At 41.1% G+C, this 20,158-nt stretch overlaps 1 protein-coding gene across 1 annotated transcript in view; it reads left to right on the forward strand.

The window, feature by feature from the left end:
* The window catches only part of LOC115094348, a 188,053-nt gene that overhangs the window by 107,466 nt on the left and 60,429 nt on the right, over nucleotides 1-20,158 (forward strand). Inside the window, exon 10 of the mRNA XM_029607304.1 lies at nucleotides 11,600-11,692. Within this exon, the coding sequence (XP_029463164.1) occupies nucleotides 11,600-11,692 (93 nt within the window). The remainder of the gene's footprint in view (nucleotides 1-11,599; nucleotides 11,693-20,158) is intronic.

A 20,158-nucleotide genomic window follows, 5' to 3' on the forward strand; every position in this document is an offset into this window, starting at 1 on the left:
TTTAAATTAATCATAGAAACATATCAGTAAGCTATGCAAATATTTAAGAGTGGGGTTGATATGAACTCTAAAACTTACACCAGATAAAAGATGAGCAGCAGCATTTTGTACTAGTTGCAGATTTCTTATACCTTTTTATAGGTTCATAAATCTCTTAGGCCCATTAATTGTTGATATCCTGAACACAGAACTGGCATAACTGGATGTGCATGCCACAGGGCAGCAACTTATGTGGGGTGGTGCTGCAATTGAAGTAGAAGGAGTTGGTGACTGATAGCCTGTGGGCAGCAGAATAGGAGGGAGCACTTCACATAGTGCTGCTGGTTCTCCCACATTGTCTCCTCTTCCTGCTGAGATGCTTAACACAGTGGATGCTGCTGAGCACAGAAAAACCGTGCCCTCTTTCTTGTCCCTTGCATGTGCTGCTTATTGCTGTGAGGACAGGAGGGGGAAGGGCTAGACTGGGGACAGCTGCTGCTCTGCTCCTTCTTGGATCTGAACTTTGCATTGGCTACCAGCAGAGGAAGAAGGGACCATCAGGTAAGCTGTGAATATCAGGGGAGGAAGGGCAGTTGAATTCTGAAAGTGGGTGAGGAGAGGAAGGGATGAATGCCAAGGAATGAGGTAGGGAAGAAGTGAATGCTAGTGGGGGAGCGAGGAGGAAGTGAATGCAGGGAGAAGGTGAGAAAAGGTATCCAACTCTGGTCCTTGAGGGCTGCAAACCAGTTTGGTTTCAGGGTATTCCTAATGAAAAAGCATGAGATAGGTTTGCATGACGCTGCCTCAATTGTATGCAAATCTATTTCATGCATATTTCTCTTGTGAGAATGCACAACCCTGGATTAAATTCTGGAGTGGGAAGGTGAGGAGGGAGTAAATATCCCCCCCCCCCTTTAGAAGTTAGCCATGCCAACTTGGGCTCTCTGGCACCTTTTTCCTCACTAAGGTCTACAGTGAATCGAGTTACACAGGGATACATGCTGTAGTTCAGCCTTGGCCAAAAGAAAGGCTGTTGTATGTATTTCCTTCCTGGCCGCTGAGAAGAAAAAAGAGAGATATTGCTAAATTGGTCAAGAAGGCCATGGTATGTGGATTTAGTGAGATTACAAGTTGATTCTCTGGTTCATGTCCTCTAGCATAGCGGTCTGTTAAGTCAAGGTCCAATTCTTATGGAAGATCTGGCTTCATTTTATCTTAAAATCTGGCCGTTGCCAGGTTAAGATTGTGTAGACATGGATATTCTTTCTGTACAATTTTAAACTCTTTTGAAAACCCATAAAAGTTCTGCTTTGACTTATGTTCATGTCTGGTGTCTATTTAAGACTTATTGCAAGAAGTCATCTGAAATTTCTAATATCCTGACCTTTCCCCAGAAAGGCCTGGACCAAGGTTTAGCTTTGTATGCTGTGAAGGTCCAGGTAGCTACAATCTCCTGTTATAGTGGTAGTTCAAAGGATTCTGCTTGTTTTCCATCCAGATGTCTCATTTCCTCCATGGGGTAAAGCATGTTCAATCTTCTCGTAAGCCTTTAGTCCCTCCATGGGATCTTAATCTAGTTCTGAAAGCTTTAGTGGGACCTCCATTCAAACCCATTAAGAATACTTTTGTGAAGGATTTGCCATTGAAGACAATTTTTCTAGTTGATGATTTGTTTAGCCAGGTGTAATTCTGAACTTCAAGCTTTATTGTGCAGATATCCTTTTCTGATCTTCTCATCAGGCTCAGAAGGGACTGGAAGAAATGAAACTTTCTTACCAAAAGTCATCTTTGCTTTTTACCTAAACCAATCAATTTCTCTTTCAGCTTTCTCGGCAGAAGAATGCCACAATAATCAGAAGTCATTAAAATACATAGATGTCTGTCAAGTTCTTCTCAGATATTTCAAAGTTACTAATTTGTTCCAGAAGTCTGACAGCCGCCAAACCTTCTTTGGCAAGATGGCTTCAAGAAACAATTGCTTCATCCTAAATATTGACAGGCTGTCATGTTTTGGATGTTCTTCAAGCTCATTCAATAAGAACGCCAAGCTTCTGTTTGAGTGAAATCTTCTGCTTTTGCTCCAGAAACATATAGAAACGTAGAAATGATGGCAGACGAAGGCCAAATGGCCCATCCTGTCTGCCCAGCAAGCTTTCGTACTTATTTTTCTCATACTTATCTGTTACTCTGACCGTTGAGGTCAGGGCCCTTTTTGGTAACTTTTTGGTTCTAATTTCCTTCCACCCCTGCCATTGATGTAGAGAGCAGTGCTGGAGCTGCATTAATGTGAAGTATCAAGCCTAAATGGTTAGGGGTAGTAACCGCCGCAATAAGCAAGCTACTCCCATGCCTATTTGTTTACCCAGCCTGTACAATTTAGTCCTTGTTGATTGTTGTCTGAATATAAATCCTCTTTTCTTCATTCCCTCCTGTCATTGAAGCAGTGAGCTGCACTGTATATGTATTCAAAGTGAAATATCAGGCTTAATTGGTTCAGGGTAGTAACCGCCGCAACAAGCAAGCTATTCCCACATGTATTTGTTTTTCCAGCCTGTGTGATTTATTCCTTGTTGGTTGTTTGAATATAAATCCTCTTTTCTTCGTTCCCCCTTGCCATTAAAGCAAAGAGCTGCTTGGATATGCAATGAAAGTGAAGCATCAGGCTAATTTGGTTTGGGGTAGTAACCGCCGCAACAAGCAAGCTACTCCCTCGCTTATTTGTGAATGCAGATCTTTTTTCCCACATTTCCTCTTGCCGTTGAAGCATAGAGCAATGTTGGAGTCGCATTAACCTTGTGTATATTTATTGAACAAGGGTAGTAGCCATCATTCCTGCAAGCCACCCCATGCCTCTTCTCTTCATTTCATTCCATTCACATCCTCAAGACTTTATGGATCCACTGCGTTTATCCCATGCCGTTTGAAATCCTTCACAGATTTGGTCCTCACCACTTCCTCCGGAAGGGCGTTCCAGGCATCCATAACCCTCTCCGTGAAGAAATACTTCCTGACATTGGTTCTGAGTCTTCCTCCCTGGAGTTTTAAGTCATGACCCCTGGTTCTGCTGATTTTATTCCAACTGAAAATGTTTGTCGTTGACTTTGGATCATTAAAACCTTTCAAGTATCTGAAAGTCTGTATCATATCACCCTGTTCCTCCTTTCCTCCAGGGTATACATATTTAGGTTCTTCAATATCTCCTCATAAGTCATTCGATGAAGACCCTCCACCTTTTTGGTCGCCCTTCTCTGGACCGCCTCCATCCTGTCTCTGTCGTCTTTGCATATATTCACTAAGAATTACAGATTGGATGTCTGTTCAAAACAGGATACAGCCTTTGGAGTTGCTGTTCTCAAATTGATCGTAACCTTACTTCCCAGATTAATTGGGCCTGGCTATGTCCCACTTGTCTGGTCTGCTATAGCAGAATGATAAGGAACCATAAATGAAGAAATTTAACTTAATTCATAATTTCTTTTCCTTGAATCCTGTTACACCAGTCCAGTACCTGCCCAGGAAGTTTGGCCTGTATTTTTTGTCTTTCAAGCAGTATGCTTTGTTAAAGATTTTAAGAAACATCCAAAGGTTTACTTTCGTTTCTTCTTTTTGCTTTTTACCATTTTTCCTACTCTTTATCCTTAAAAGGATGGAAGAATATTCTTGGAGGATGCCTTTTTAGTTGTGGTTTAATTTCATGTTGTTCAGAGCTTAAATAAGTTTTTAGTTAAGTTTCCATAGCTTTGAATAAGAATCCTAGCTTTTCACTGGAGCTGTATCATAGTAACCAATGGTGGTGATGTCACAGTAAAAAGGAGTGCCCTATGTCTCTCCCTGCTAGAAGGGGCAGATAACTCACTTGTCTGTACTGGTGTAGCAGGATTCAAGGAAAAGAAATTCAGGTGAGTTAAATATCTTCAGTTATCGTTTCTAAAATGGTACTAGACATACGCTTTGCTGTACAGATGCACATAAGAGACAGTCTCCATGCCATGGAGCTTACAATATAGTATGGACGAGCATACATGACAAACAAGTGTATGGGAACTGTATTTATTTTAGAGAAATGATTAGGATTTAAAAGCAGCCTCATAAAGGAAAGACATTTGAATGTGAACTAAAAACTTGGCTTTTTAAAAAATGCTTATAATCTAACTTAAATACAGTCAGTATGCTGTGTCAACAAGAACTTACAACTTAAACTCTATCTGAATACTGAGTTAATAACATGAATAAGAAAACAATACCAAGTAACGAGAGAACAATGTAGCTCATGACAATTCCCCTACAACCATGTAAATTACTAAACAGATTCCCTATCCTACTAACCTATTGCCCCCTTCCTCGTTTGAGACATATAAGAACATCATCCTTGGTTCATATGACCCTGTTAAGTTCCTCCAATCTACCTGCCATACCAACATATGTATCCTACCGAAGTATATGTAATACCAAAATGTATCTTACTAAAGTGTGTTAAACCAGTATGTGTTACACCATAATGTAATGACCTAAAGGACAAATGTTACTTTTGTAAACCGTTGTGATCTTCACTTGGAATGACAGTATATAAAATAACTAAATAAATAATGTTTGTAGACTTGATTTGAGAAGGAGAGCATGACATACTGACTTGGGAAATCTAGTCTAGGCATACTGCACAGCAAGATTGGAAGTTGGCAGTGGAAGAGAAGAGAACAGATAAAAGTGACTTGCCTGATGAACAGCATGTACATGGAAAGTTGTAGAGAGAGGAAAGATAGGTAATGAGGAGCTGCAGAGTATATGCAAAGGTATGAACTTGTATACAAAAGTAAATGGGGAGTCAATGTAGAGACTTGAGAAAAGGAGATACATCAAGGGTGGCCACAACCAGTCCTCAAGACCCACAAACAGACTAGGTTTTCAAGAAATCCACAATGACTATGCATGAGAGAGATTTGTATGCACTGCTTCCATTTTATGCAATTATATCTCATGCATATTCATAGTAATGACAGCAGAAAAAGACCAACTGAGCCATCTAGTCTGCCCAGCAAGTTTCTTATGGTAGTAACTGCTGCTCTGTGCAGGTTACCCCTAAGCCTTATGTTAAGGGTAGTAATATTTACAATATTAAAAAAAAAAAAAAAAAGCAACTGTCAAACCATAACAAACATTTTTGCTAGCATTTTTACAGGGTGAGCAGCCTTCTTGATAATTCAGACAATACTGTTTGAACATGCTTTGCTTTTGGACTTGGTCATAGAAGCAGTCCTGTGCTTTTTTCCCTTTTGTCTGTGTATCAGTACCCCAGATCGTAAAATTTGGAGCCCAGCATTGGCTGTTGCCTGAATTCATAAGAACATAAGAAATTGCCATACTAGTCAGACCAAGGGTCCATTAAGCCCAGTATCCTGTTTCCAACAGTGGCCAATCCAGGCAAGTACCCAAACATTAAATAAATGCCATGCTTCTGATGCCAGTAATAGCAGTGGCTATTCCCTAAGTCAATTTGATAATAGCAGTTAATCGACTTCTGCTTCAAGAACTTATCCAAACCTTTTTTAAACGCAGTTACACTAACTGCTGTAACCACATCCTCTGGCAATGAATTCCAGAGCTTAATTGTGCGTTGCATGAAAAAAGACTTTTCTCCGATTAATTTTAAATGTGCTACTTGCTAACTTCATGGAGTGCCCCCTAGTTCTTCTATTATCTGAAAGAGTAAACGACTGATTCAGATCTATCTGTTCTAGACCTCTCATGATTTTAAACACCTCTATCATAACCCCCCTCAGCTGTCTCTTCTCCAAGCTGAACAGCCCTAACCTCTTTAGCCTTTCCTCATAGGGGAGCTGTTCATCCCCTTTTATCATTCTCTGTACCTTCTCCAGTGCAACTATATCTTTTTTGAGATGTGGCGACCAGAATTGTACACAGTATTCAAGGTGCGGTTTCACCATGGTGTGATACAGAGACATTATGACATTTTCCATTTTATTCACCATTCTCTTCCTAATAATTCCTAACATTCTGTTTGCTTTTTTGACTGCTGCAGCACACTGAGCTAATGATTTTAATGTATTATCCATTATGATGCCTGGATCTTTTTCCTGGGTGGTAACTCCTAATATGGAACCTAACATCGTGTAACCTACAGCAAGGGTTATTTTTCCCTATATGCATCACCTTGCACTTGTCCATATTAAATTTCATCTGCCATTTGGATGCCCAATCTTCCAGTCTCGCAAGGTCCTCCTGCAATTTATCACAATCCGCTTGTGATTTAACTACTCTGAATAATTTTGCATCATCTGCAAATTTGATTACTTCATTCGTTGTATTATTTCCAGATCATTTATAAATCTATTGAAAAGCACTGGTCCCAAGTACAGATCCCTGAGGCACTCCACTGTTTACCCTTTTCCACCGAGAAAATTGACCATTTAATCCTGTCTTTTAACCAGTTTGTAATCCACAAAAAGACATCGCCTCCTATCTTATGACTTTTTAGTTTTCTTAGAAGCCTCTGAGGGACTTTGTCAAACGCCTTCTGAAAATCCAAATACACTGCATCTACTGGTTCACCTTAAGAACATAAGAACATAAGAAAATGCCATACTGGGTCAGACCAAGGGTCCATCAAGCCCAGCATCCTGTTTCCAACAGTGGCCAATCCAGGCCATAAGAACCTGGCAAGTACCCAAAAACTAAGTCTATTCCATGTTACCATTGCTAATGGCAGTGGCTATTCTCTAAGTGAACTTAATAGCAGGTAATGGACTTCTCCTCCAAGAACTTATCCAATCCTTTTTTAAACACAGCTATATTAACTGCACGAACCACATTCTCTGGCAACAAATTCCAGAGTTTAATTGTGCGTTGAGTAAAAAAGAACTTTCTCCGATTAGTTTTAAATGTGCCCCATGCTAACTTCATGGAGTGCCCCCTAGTCTTTCTATTATCCGAAAGAGTAAATAACCGATTCACATCTACCCGTTCTAGACCTCTCATGATTTTAAACACCTCTATCATATCCCCCCTCAGTCGTCTTTTCTCCAAGCTGAAAAGTCCTAACCTCTTTAGTCTTTCCTCATAGGGGAGTTGTTCCATTCCCCTTATCATTTTGGTCGCCCTTCTCTGTACCTTCTCCATCGCAATTATATCTTTTTTGAGATGCGGTGACCAGAATTGTACACAGTACACCTTTATCCACATGTTTATTAAGCCTTCAAAAAATGAAGCAGATTTGTGAGGCAAGACTTCCCTTGGGTAAATCTACGCTGAATGTGTTCACAGTGATTTGCTTCAGTTTATCTGACTAATCACCCTTGAAAACAATCTCCAGAACTGGTATCCCCAAAATCCTCATTAGTAAACTCAGAAGCAAAGAATTCATTTAGCCCTTCTGCAATGCCTTATCTTCCCTAAGAGCTCCTTTAACCCTTCGGTCATCGAACGGTCCAACCAACTCTATCACAGGTTTCTTTCTTCGGATATATTTTTAAAAGTTTTTATGAGTTTTTGCCTCTACGGCCAATTTCATTTCAAATTCTCTCTTAGCCTGCCTTATCAATGTTTTACACTTAACAGAGCTAATACTTTTTCCTATTTTCTTCAGATGGATCCTTCTGCCAATTTTTGAAGGATGTTCTTTTGACTAAAATAGCCTCTTTCGCCTCACCTTTTAACCATGCTGGTAATCATTTTGCCTTCCTTCCACCTTTCTTAATGTGTGGAATCAAATTCCCCTTTCTCCCCCTGCCATTGAAACGGAGAGAAATATTGCAGTTGTGTCAAAAGCATCAAAGCTAATTGGTTAAGGTTAGTAATCCCCATGCTTTCTGATAAGGGTAGAAACTGTTGCTCCATGCAGTTTATTCCCATGCACCCTTTTCTTCATTTCCCACCTGTAGCCTTTAGGGATCCACAATGTTTATCTTATGCCTTTTTGAATTTGTTTACAATTTTCATCCTCACCACCTCTTCCAGAAGGGCATGCCAGGCATCCATCACCCTCTCTGTGAAGAAGTATTTCCTGATGTTGGTTCTTAGTTGTCACCTCTGGTGTTTTATTTTGTGACCTCTAGTTCTGCTGTTTCCCTTCCAGTGGAAAAGGTTCAAAGTTTGTGCTTCATTAACACCTTTCAGGTATCTGATGGTCTGTATCGTATCTCCTCTGCATCTCTTCTTTTCCAGGGTATACATATTCAGATCCTTCAGCTTCTCGTAAGTCTTCCAATACAGACGCCATACCATTTTGGTCACCCTACTCTGGACCACCTCACCTCCATCATGTGTCTATCCTTTTTTATTTATTTTATTTATTTATTTTTAATTTTTATATACCGAGGTTCTTGTATCAGATACAAATCACTCCGGTTTACATAAAACAGTGAGATGCCCAAACGGAAGGGGCTTTACATATAACTATAAAAACAATGTACAAATGTAACATGGTATAGAGATAGTTACAAGAGAAGGAAAAACTTTTGATGTCAGTATCAAATTATAATGATAAATAACAATGGGTATGGTAGATTTGAAAATAAGCTAAAATAAATAAAGGTAAAAGTAATGCATTAAAAGCGTAAAAATGAAAAAGTAATAAGCGCAGTATATACAATAAAGCATATTTTTAGATAAAGGCTCCAGAACTAAACATAGTACTTCAGGTGAGACCTCATCAAGGACCTGTACAAAGGCATTATCACCTCCTTTTTCTTACTGGTTATTCCTTTCTCTGTGCAGCTCTGCATTTTTCTGACTTTAGCTATCACCTTGTCACATTGCTTCACCACCTTCAGATCGCTAGACAGTATCATCCCAAGATCCCTTTTCCAGTCCTTGCACCTTAGTCTTTCACACCCATCATGTACAGTTCTTTTGGATTACCGCATCCCAGAAGAATGTCTGCACTTGTTGGCATTGATTACCAGCTGCCAAATCTTCAACTACTTGTCAAGCTTTCTTAAATCGCTTTTCATTCTCTTTACTCCTTCAGGTGTATCCACTCTGTCGCAGATCTCAGTATCATCTGCAAATAGACAAACGTTATCTTCTATTCCTTCCACAATGTCGCTCACAAAGATATTGAACAGAACTGGATCTAAAATCGATCCCTAGGGTACTCCACTTATGACTGTTCTCTTTTCAGAGTAGGTTCACTTTACCATTATAAGTTGTTTCCTGTTGATCAACCAGTTTGCAATCCACTCCACCACCACCTAGGCGCTCATTCCCAGGCTGCTCATTATATTCATGGAACCTCCTATGCAGGATCGAATCAAATGTTTTGTTAAAATCCAAGTCAATTATATTGAGCACTCTTCCTTGATCCAGTTCTCTAGTCACTCAACCAAAAAAGTCAATCAGATTTGTCTGACTGGACCTTCCCCTGGTGAATCCATGCTGCCTCGGGTCCAGCAGCCCACTGTATTGTAGATAGTTCACTATCCTTTCCTTCAGCAGAGTCTCCATTATTTTTCCCACCACTGAGGTGAGGCTAACAGGGCTGTAGTTTCCAGTCTCCTCCATGCAACCATTCTTATGAAGAGTGACCAAATCTGCTGTTCTCCAGTCTCACAACACCACTCCCGCTTCTAGGGATCTATTGAACAGGACTTTCAACGGACCTACCAGTACTTCTCTGAGCTCTCTTAGTATCCTGGGATGTACTTGGCCTTGTCCACTTTGTTTACCTAGCTCTTCCCATATATTCTCTTCTATAAACAGTTTTGTCTACCCCATCCCCATCTATGGTCCTGTCGACCAGCAACAGTCCTTCCACAGGGTTGTCTTTAGTGAACACCAAATTGAAGTATTTGTTTAATATTTAATATTATTTGTTTAACATGTCTGCCATTTCTTCATCTCTCTCTACACATTGCTCTTTGTCACCTTTCAATTTCACATACCATTTTTTCTCTGATATATCTGAAAAATGATTTGTCACCTCACTTTATCTCTTTGGCATTCCTTTCTTCCGCTTGACCTTTTTTTCCATTCCTGATTTCTTTCTTCATCACCCTCAGTTTCACCAGGTATTGTTGCCCATGTTCCTCTTTTTGGGATCCTTTGAATTTTTTGTTCTTTTTGCCTTTATTTTTTCTTTGTGGATATCTTGAAAAACCTGGCCTGTTTGTGGCTCTCAAGGACTGGAGTTGGCCACCCCTGAGTTACATGGTCATAGCAATTAAAGGAAGATAAATCGTGCAGCTGAATTATGAACAGTTTGCAGTGGAGCAAGATGGTTTAGTAGGAAGCCCATGAAACGCAAGTTGCAGTAGTCTAAGTGGGAAGTGATTTACATCCTTAAGCCTTACCAAATATGGACCATAGATCCTCATCCCCACATCCTTTCCAACAAAAGTCTTATGGAAATGAGTTAGAGTTAGTACCGTTTACATCATATTTTGTTGTCATTTTCTGTTATAACTGAGGATTTTAAGGATGTATGTAATTTTGTTCCATAGTCTCCCATTGTTCTTCAGTAAATTTGATATGTACTTCTGTTCTCAAATGGCTCTGAAGGTAAATTTCTGAGTTATCTTACTTCTAAATGAGATATCTATTTTAGAAACCAGCCCCTTCCTTGGTGGATGTACACTTACTGTGTATGATTTCCAATGAAGGGCAAGTATCAAAAAGCCTTTCTAACTTCTTTGCAATTTAGAAAATGTTTAATTTGTAGAGAAGCATAGAAGTCTGACTGAGGTAAGCCAAATGAATATGCCACTTTAACAAAGCTAACAGATTGGTGATTTTTAAAGATATGCATAGTTATTAAATTTACTGTTGGTTTATATTAAAACTGTTTTATTTTTATTTTTGTAAAAAAAAAAAAATAGAAAATAAATATTGCAAGCAGAACTACATGAAAGTGAATGTTGTAAATCTGTTTTGACTTGCCATTAAATGGTGGTGTATTTTGAGCTTTATAAGTACACTTTTTACTTTCTGCACACAACACATCTGATTTCTAGGACATGGAAACCAATATAGTATGTGATGAGTGGCGGTGAGAAATGTTTAAGCCTGGCTGTCTGGATAAGCCATGGATAAAAATGTTAAAAGGTTTTTGAATTGAGGATCAGTTTATGTTGTACCTTCTAGTTGCTGTGGAGTATATGCAGGCCTGAAAATGCAACTCAAGGATTTATAAGTGCTGTGCAGGGTATGGAATGACTAATCCTCATTGTAATTGTTAGCTGTTGTTGCTTTTAGTTTTTGGTACTGTAGTATGTATGGTATGAGTCATTCTTTTTAGGATGTTGCTTTCCTTGTCATGAGGATTTTAGGACTGGGGCCTTTTTGTTCTTCCATGTCTAGTAATAGATTTCTCTAGAGCTGTTAAGTTCTCGCTCTCTGAGTTTTTGTATGTGCTATTAATAATGTGCAGCCACCACCACTTTCAGTACCAACACATACATTTAATTGCCAACTTGCATGTGTTTTTAGCATTTCTGGAATAAAAAGTATGAGCTTGCGCAATGTTTAAGCATAAAGACATGCGTATAACACATCCACTCCAACCATAGCACAGAGTAGTCAAATCCAAGCTTTGGCCTTCCCCCTGCAAGAAATAATCTATCAATATTAAAGCCATGTCACAACGTACTGGTATCCTTTTCTATGACAGGTCACCCAGTGATCACCTCAGTGGTGTCGCTGAACATTAAACAGGAGGAGGAACCACGGCTGCTGGATCCGCTTCATCAGGACTCCGAGAGATGTGAGTGCAGGGCTCCAGGGCCTCAGAAACGCTAGGATTTACCATCTGAGTGTTCCCTGAGCTGGCACTGTGCTGATCCCACCTCACCGATGATTATGTGGCCAAAGGAAGTTTGTGGGTTTTTTCCAAACCACAGTAATTATTCTTTATTCACGTTTATGTAAGCAAATCTTAGGTTTTTTTTTTTTTTTTTAGCATGACCAATACTTGTCTTTGGTGCAGAGCTCTCGTAGCTGCCATGTAACATTTACCTGTAATTTCTAAGTGGTCGAAATTTTGGAAACTGAAGTATTTTTCAGTAATAATGTTCCACTTCCAGGAAGATTATAGGTAATGTGACCATGGGGGTAAACAAATCATCTATTTCTGAAACTTTCCTTTTGTCTAGTTTTAGAAAATATAACCAGTGGAAGGCTACTTTATCCATAAGAGAAATAGACAGTAGATGTCAGACAGCAGCTCATAACCTGCTTTCTCTTGTCTGTATAAATTCAGAGGCTGAACAGGGACATGCATGCATTATTTATATTTTCTAAAACTGCATGAAATACAGATTTCAAAAATAGATGCAACATTTTTCCTTATCCAAATTGTCTAACTTCCATCCCTTCTTGAAACTACAAAGCTTTTTAGTAATGATGATCCAATTAAAGGGAGTTTTGGATCAAATAAATTACAGCAGGAATTGCTGTTATCAATTCCTGAAACTCAGTTTGTCAAGTTTCAGGAAATATTACTTGTAGCAAAATGTCTGATTGTGCAGACCACTGTTTTCATAAAGAAAAGAAGGGTTAAGTGTCTAGCTGTTTTCAGAGGTCTATAAACCACTACTGGCTGTTTGAGACTCATCCCTTCTGTTTACATCTGAACAATTGGACATCTTGCCACAATGAAACTCTCTGAATTTATACCAAATGTGGATTTCAGGACATGATGAGATATTTTCTCTCTCAAAATTCCCTGTCCTATTCCCTTTTGAACTAGAACAAATATCTGGAATTGCACCACTTTTCAGTAGTAATGTTTTAATGTACGAAGGTTATGAGTAAACTAAAATCTGACTAGGGAGAATTCTTCCTCTCTCTTTGAAGTCATCATTTAGTTTCAGAAAATTCATCTTATTGTGCAGACATTGCTTTTATTACAGAAGCAGCAGCAGTAGCTTACAGATTACCGTGACTCTGTCTCTGACCCACTCTCTCTTTGCTCTTTGAATGTAGTGTCTGAACAATTTGGTTACCCTGAATTGGAGCAAAACTGAGTAATATCACCCATTCCTAAAATACATATCATGTGAAATTAAAAAAAAAAAAAATTGTGGCTGGACGCCTTCCTGTGCAGATGCCTTCCTTCTCACAGGAAAAAGAGAAGAGGGTAGGTGTCCTGTTGTTCTATGGCTGTCAGACTCCATTCCCATTACTCGTGTGAAAATGGTAGTTGAGCAATAAAGAATCTTGCCACAAGTGATTTTCTGAATGCAGACCAAATAATGTAGCATAGGATGAACGGCATACAATTTTTGTGTTGAGTTTTGTTACTCTAAACCCCCTTCAACTGAAGCAAATATACTGTGATTTGTATACTTTGATGATGGTGCATTTGAAGGGGGTTAGCAGGTTTCCTGTGGTAGATTTTTTCAAAGTTCTGTGACAATTGTATGGCAGGTTCACATAATTTTGTATAAAGATTCACACGGCCAACTATGCAAAAAGTCAATTTTGAACTGAAAGCCATTTACGATGTTTGTTTTTAAACAATATTTAAACTATATACACATATAACATATACCAAGTACAAAAATCAACAATTTATCAAATTAAGGCCTGGATTCATCATTCTTCACAGAATGATGAATCCTGTGAAAACGGGGGGCAGTCAAGGGGGGGGGGTGAGCCTGCGAAAACCTGCAGCCTTCGCACCCCGGCAGTGCGCTGGCTGCCGGCTTTCACACCAAATAGCGCCACCGTGAAAGGTGGTGCTATTCTGCCGACGATAATGTTAGTAACATTATCGCCGGCAATGAAGCCATCACCGACTCCGACTCCTCCCTTCCCCCTAATTTGCATTATATCACATGCGAAAATGGCCCTAACGCACGCAATAAAGCTTTAGAAAATAACCCCCTAAGACATGTAAGTTACAAACTTAACTGTGAAATGTCAGTTTTGAATTGAAGTAGTGCAATAATCCTTTATATATTTTCTTGAAAACTTCCTTGTATTTCTGAGTATATGAGCTTATGTATGCTGAAAATGCCCTCAGCAGCAGCAATTTCTCATGCTGCTGGTTACTCAGAAAAATGTGTGCAAACATACAGGCTGATGCAATATTGATGCGCGTTAAAACAGGCGCTCATGATTGAGCGTATGCTCCCTTAACATGCACCAGTCCACCTCTCCCGGGTGCCCGATTTAATATTTAAATCAGGTGCTGCGGTAAAAGGAGACGCTAGGGGAAATTGCGCGCCCCTAGCACCTCCTCGGCAGCGGGCACCCGGGAGAGGTGACTGTCAGCCGGTTAGGAAAAGGGTCGCTCAATTTTATAGCATCCATTTTCCTAACCTGTGCATAGCTTTTCTGTACACTTTGTGGGCTATTCCAAAATTAACACCTTCTCGGGGCAGGCGTTGATTTTGGCAAGTAAAAATGTGCACGTCAGACACACTTTTTTTTTTTTTTTGCATCAGGGGAATTAATTTTATTTATTTATTTATTTTTAATTTTTATATACCGAAGTTCTTGTGGGAATTACAAATCACTCCGGGAATAGATAATAGCCTCATCAACATGCATTTATATGTGATGAGCGCTATTACCTAGGCATGCGATTGGATGCCCATTTTGGATATGCTAACCCCCGTTTTGCATTAGGGGTTATGGACACGCGTCCAAAACACGCATTGAGCCATGCACTACTGTACACCCTTTGACTTAATATCATAGCGATATTAAGTCGGAGGTCCCAAAAATAAAAAAAAAAAAGAACTTAAAATCTGTCCGTGGGTTTGAAAACAGACACCAGTAAAGTTAAGCGTCGGTTGTCGGACCTGCTGATAGCCGCTGCTTCCGCTAATAAGGAGGCGCTATTGTCCCTAGCACCTCCTTATTAGCGCCCAGCCTCATTTAAATAGAGAATTGCGCACCCAGGAGAGCAGGCGCTCAACATGGAGCGCCTGCTCTCCCGCACTTTATATTGAATCGGCCTGCAAGTGATTTTGTCTAGTTTCAGAAAATACAAGTTATGTAGGTAGTGTTGCCAACTTCAGACTGTCGAATTTACAAACACTTAGAAATGCTGTTTAATTTCTTTGTTGATGGAGTTAACGTGCATGTGACTTTTATTGCCACTCTTCAGCATTAGAAAAACAAACATAAAATATAATAAATAATGAAGACCTATCTAGTCTGCCCAGTTTACTTCCTGCTACAGTGCCATAGACCCCAGTTGATCTCTGATTTTCCCCTCACTTCATTGCTATTAATTAGATCCTCTGCATTTGCCCCATGCTTTCTTTTAACTGTTGTTTTTCCCTTTATCACTTCCACTGGGAGGTAATTCTATGCATCCACCATCTTTCCTGTTCAGAAATATTTTCTGATGTTTCTCCTGAGTCTCTACCCCTTTGGAATTTTGTATCGTTATCACAAAGTCTCAAACTTCTTTACTCCAAAAAAAAAAAGTTTGCTTTTACCAACCCATGTGCTAACCCTACTGTTTGTAAAATTGTTTAATCCTCTAATTAAATCATGGCCTGAAATCTATGTAAGTGACACAAAATAAATGTACCTAATACATATTGAATATAGAGTAATATGCGTGCTGTATTTTCTAATTGCAGGAGAGGATCAGATGCTAACCAGCAGCTGGAGGGCTAAAATTGGCACATTTCCAAACATTTTATCCCTTCTTTTTCCCGCATGCTGCCCCAAAAATCTATAAAGTCTGAAAAAAAAATTAGGACAGTTGACAACCCTAGTGCTAGGAAGCTTTATTAAATCAATTTTTCACAGGGAAAGCTGTGAGTGACCCGAGGCTTTTCAAAGATAGTCTTGCCGCCTAAGCCCTGTGGAAACACTAACATAACAATAACAAGGGTTTTTTTCTGAAATTTGATAAAATTCTGCACATAGGTATGCATACCAGTTTTCTTTTTTAAAGTTTTGCTTCTCATTTTCCTCACTTGAACTGAAACTTCATGATGGATTGAAGTGAACGACATACACCTTCAATTCAGGAGGGTCTGGGTAAAACACTATTATAAATGTGTGCTGTATACATTGTTTAGTTCAGTTTCAGAAAATATGTTTCCTAGCGTGTAGCCAGATGGACTCAGGACCAATGGGTTATGCTCCCCTGCCAGCAGATGGAGACAGAGTCAGATTTCAAAGCTGACATCACCCTAGATACACCTCAGCTCTTCAGTATTTCTCCGTCTCCAGCATGGACATACCTCTCCCTATGGGGATTGCTGTACTTTTTGGAAGGAGAAATTCTACATTTAAATTGGAGAAAAAATTGAGCCCCACTGTCCTGTGGTGATACCTAAAGGTCCCTCCCCCAGTTGAGAATTCCTGAGGCAATGTCTCAGATCCCTCAGAAGTGTGCCTTGGTCCGGTAGCCAGTTCCCGGCGTGGACTTTGCTGCTTAAGGTGGGTGCAGGAAGCCGAGCGTGGCAGTAACTGCCAAAGCTCTCTCCCCCCACAGCCGGAGACCATCTCTGTACTCAGCCAGTAAGCGATGAGCCCAGGTAAGTATAAAAAAAAAAAAAAGAAAGAAGATGACTTACCTCCCAATTCAGAGACATTTGGAGGGGTTTTGAGACTTCCTCTAGTCTCCTAGCTCGGCGAGCCGTACCAACATTGTTCCCGATCCTGTTGGGGTAAGGGGAAGTGGGCTTCCAAGTGGGTTGAGTGGTCCCCTAATGGGCTAGGCCTTACTTTAGGCTTGGTCAGCACACTGTGCGGTAGGCCGCAGCGATGCCAACTTGCGCGCATCTTTATGCGTGCCGTATTGCCCTCCATAGAACGTTGGTACGTGCAATGCGTTGGCTCTGTGCGTGTAGATACGCGCACAACCTACTAAGCACAGAATACGGTAAAGCTGGTCTCACGGGCTATGTGTGCACCACGCTGCATCCCGCCTAGATGCCCAAAATCTGTGCGCATAAATTTTAAGCATGAACAAATAGAACACACAGTTACTGCCGCCAATGGTTCCGGCAGCCAAGAAACATAAGCGCCTTTCTTTCTGCGCTGCTTGTTATATTAAGGCTTCACAGTCTGACCTGGATTCCAACTTATGTCAGCACTCTGAGGAAGCCCAAGGAGAACTGGCCTCCCCAGACTTTGCTAAGCCCGGCGCCTCCCAATCAGAAGGTGGGTTAGCCACAGCTTTAACTGGAAGTACCCCGGATATGAGTACCCCTGGGTCATCCATGGGAGAGGGAAATTCAGGAACACTTACCCCAGTAACTCCTGGGCTAGGCATGGACCCGGCTGCTTTCTCTTGGGCGGAATTTTTCCAGGGACTTCAAGCCTTCATAGATGCAAAATCTGCTACTTCATTTGCCCCTCTCCAGACAGAACATCAGCCGGTAAGCCCTCCCTCTCCCAGTCCTATCGACAGACCTCGAGGCATACCTTGCCTCACCAAGGGTATTTCTGACAGGGGGCCGGATAGCACGAACAAAGAGAAGGATACAGATTCCTTGGAAGATGGGGAAATTCCCCCTGGTTTAGAACCATATTGGACCATGTTATGGTTTTTCCATTTAGACAACTTGCCGGTCCTGGTTTCCCAGACCCTGAGGATGCTGTGATTTCCTGGGGCGGACTCTATGATGGAACCAAAGAAGAACCCATTCTGATTTCCTTACAGAAAGCTTCTTGCTACTTTCCAGTACTAGAAGCTATCCAGGAGTTTTCTTGGAATGGGATGCCCCAGTAGCAAGTTTTAAAGGGGGGATCGAGCGTTAGAAGCTCTATACCCACTGGATCTGTCTCTAAGTGAACAATTATCCCAGTGGAGGGAGGAGTGGCCTTAAAGGATGTGCACGATAGGCGAAGGAGTCCATTCTTAAACAGGCCTTTGACGCAGTAGCAGTAACCTTACAGATTGCTTCTGGTCGTGCCCTGGTAGCTTGTTTGTGGCTACTCCTCTCCCAGGAGGTGTGTGACTCTGGGGTAAATTCCAGAGTGATTGTGGAACCCACTGCCGCTTTTTTACCTGACACTGGCTCTGATCTAGTCTGTACTTCGGCCACAGGAGTGACCTCGATGGTGGCTAGAAGACAGCTGTGGCTGCGGAATTGGTCAGCAGACACAACCTACAAGGCAAATATTACAAAGATGCCCTTTAAATGATCACTCCTTTTTGGAAGCGAATTGGAAAAGCTGGCCAGTAAAAGGGGTGAATCTCCCGGCTACCAGAAGATAAGAGAAAACAGTTACAGTGCCCCTCGCCTATGAGGGGTCGATTCAAGGGCTCCCAATGCTTTTGCCCCTACAGAAACTAGATGTTTCAAAGGTCTTGGCCCTTTGGGAGGTCTCAGTCCTTTCGTAGTCGACAGCCTGAGAGAGGGGCAGGCTCAGGTTCAGGTTTGTCCCAAAACCCCCAATGAAAATTTGTCAACTCACCCTCGGAACAAGGAGATAGGGGATCAACTGTCTCTGTTCTACCAGAGGTGGGTCGAGATCACTTCGGACAAATGGGTACTGGAGGTCATATGAGAAGGATATGTGTGGAAATTCACAGCACTCCTTGGGACAACTGCCTGCTTCTTGTGCCACTCCTGGCACAAGAAGCAGGCAGTGGAGACTGAGGCTCCTCAGGATGAGGGCTATAATCCCATTACCTGTGCCCTGGGGCGTTATCCCATCTGTTTCATCGTACACAAGAAGGGAAGGTTTCTTTTGCCCCATCCTGGACCTCAAGAGCATCAACCAACATCGAGTGAATCATTTCTGCATGGAAAACCTTCGCTTTGTGATAATGGCCGTACAATCGGGATAGTTCTTAACCTCCCTGGGCCTATCCAAAGCCTACCTACATATTCCAATCTGTCAAGAACACCAAAATGTCCTATGCTTTGCGGTACTGGGTTACCATTATCAGTTCCAGGCTCTGCCCTTTGGCCTAGCCACCGCCCCCAGAACATTTTCCAGGATTATAGTGGTCGTAGGAGCAGCATTGAGAAAAGAGGGAATCCTGGTGCACCCATACTTGGATGACTGGTTGATCCAGGCCAAGTCCATGGAAGAGAGTTTCTGGGTGACCAACAGGGTGACCTCCTTGCTTCAGGAACTTGGTTGGGTTGTAAACCTGGACAAAAGCAGTCTTAAGCCTTCCCACTCCTTGGAATATCTAGGAGTCCGGGTCGACACCAAGCAGGACAAAGTCTTCCTTCCGACCATGCAGATAAGGAAGTTGATGTCCCAAGTGCATCAGTTGATGAGCACGATATGCTCATCAAGTTCTCTGTTTGATGGCAACCCTGGAGGTAATGCAGTGGGCAAGGGCACATATGCAACCACTTCAACGCTCACTATGGTCCTGTTGGAATCCGCAGTCTCAAGACTATTTGATTTGCCTCCACTTACTGATGAGAGTATGCTCATGGTTCCAGTGGTGGCTACAGGAAGCTCATTTGAACAGGGGTAATGGAGAAGGTTTTCATGGGTAATGATTCAGATGGACTGAATCAAATCACAGTGAACCTAGAAAATGTGGTAGACCTGATTGACAAACTGAAGAGTAGTAAATCACCTGGACCGGATAGTATACACCCCAGAGTTCTGAAGGAACTAAAAAATGAAATTTCAGACCTATTAGTAAAAATTTGTAACCTATCATTAAAATCATCCATTGTACCTGAAGACTGGAGGATAGCTAATGTAACCCCAATATTTAAAAAGGGCTCCGGGGTGATCCGGGAAACTACAGACCGGTTAGCCTGACTTCAGTGCCAGGAAAAATAGTGGAAAGTGTTCTAAACATCTAAATCACAGAACATATAGAAAGACATGGTTTAATGGAACAAAGTCAGCATGGCTTTACCCAAGGCAATTCTTGCCTCACAAATCTGCTTCACTTTTTTGAAGGAGTTAATAAACATGTGGATAAAGGTGAATCGGTAGATGTAGTATACTTGGATTTTCAGAAGGCGTTTGACAAAGTTCCTCATGAGAGGCTTCTAGGAAAAGTAAAAAGTTATGGGATAGGTGGCGATGTCCTTTCGTGGATTGCAAACTGGCTAAAAGACCGGAAACAGAGTGTAGGATTAAATGGACAATTTTCTCAGTGGAAGGGAGTGGGCAGTGGAGTGCCTCAGGGATCTGTATTGGGACCCTTACTTTTCAATATATTTATAAATGATCTGGAAAGAAATACGACGAGTGAGATAATCAGATTTGCAGATAACACAAAATTGTTCAGAGTAGTTAAATCACAAACAGATTGTGATAAATT

Source organism: Rhinatrema bivittatum, chromosome 6 (genome assembly GCF_901001135.1).
Source record: "Rhinatrema bivittatum chromosome 6, aRhiBiv1.1, whole genome shotgun sequence".
In the NCBI taxonomy this organism is placed as follows: Eukaryota; Metazoa; Chordata; class Amphibia; order Gymnophiona; family Rhinatrematidae; genus Rhinatrema; species Rhinatrema bivittatum.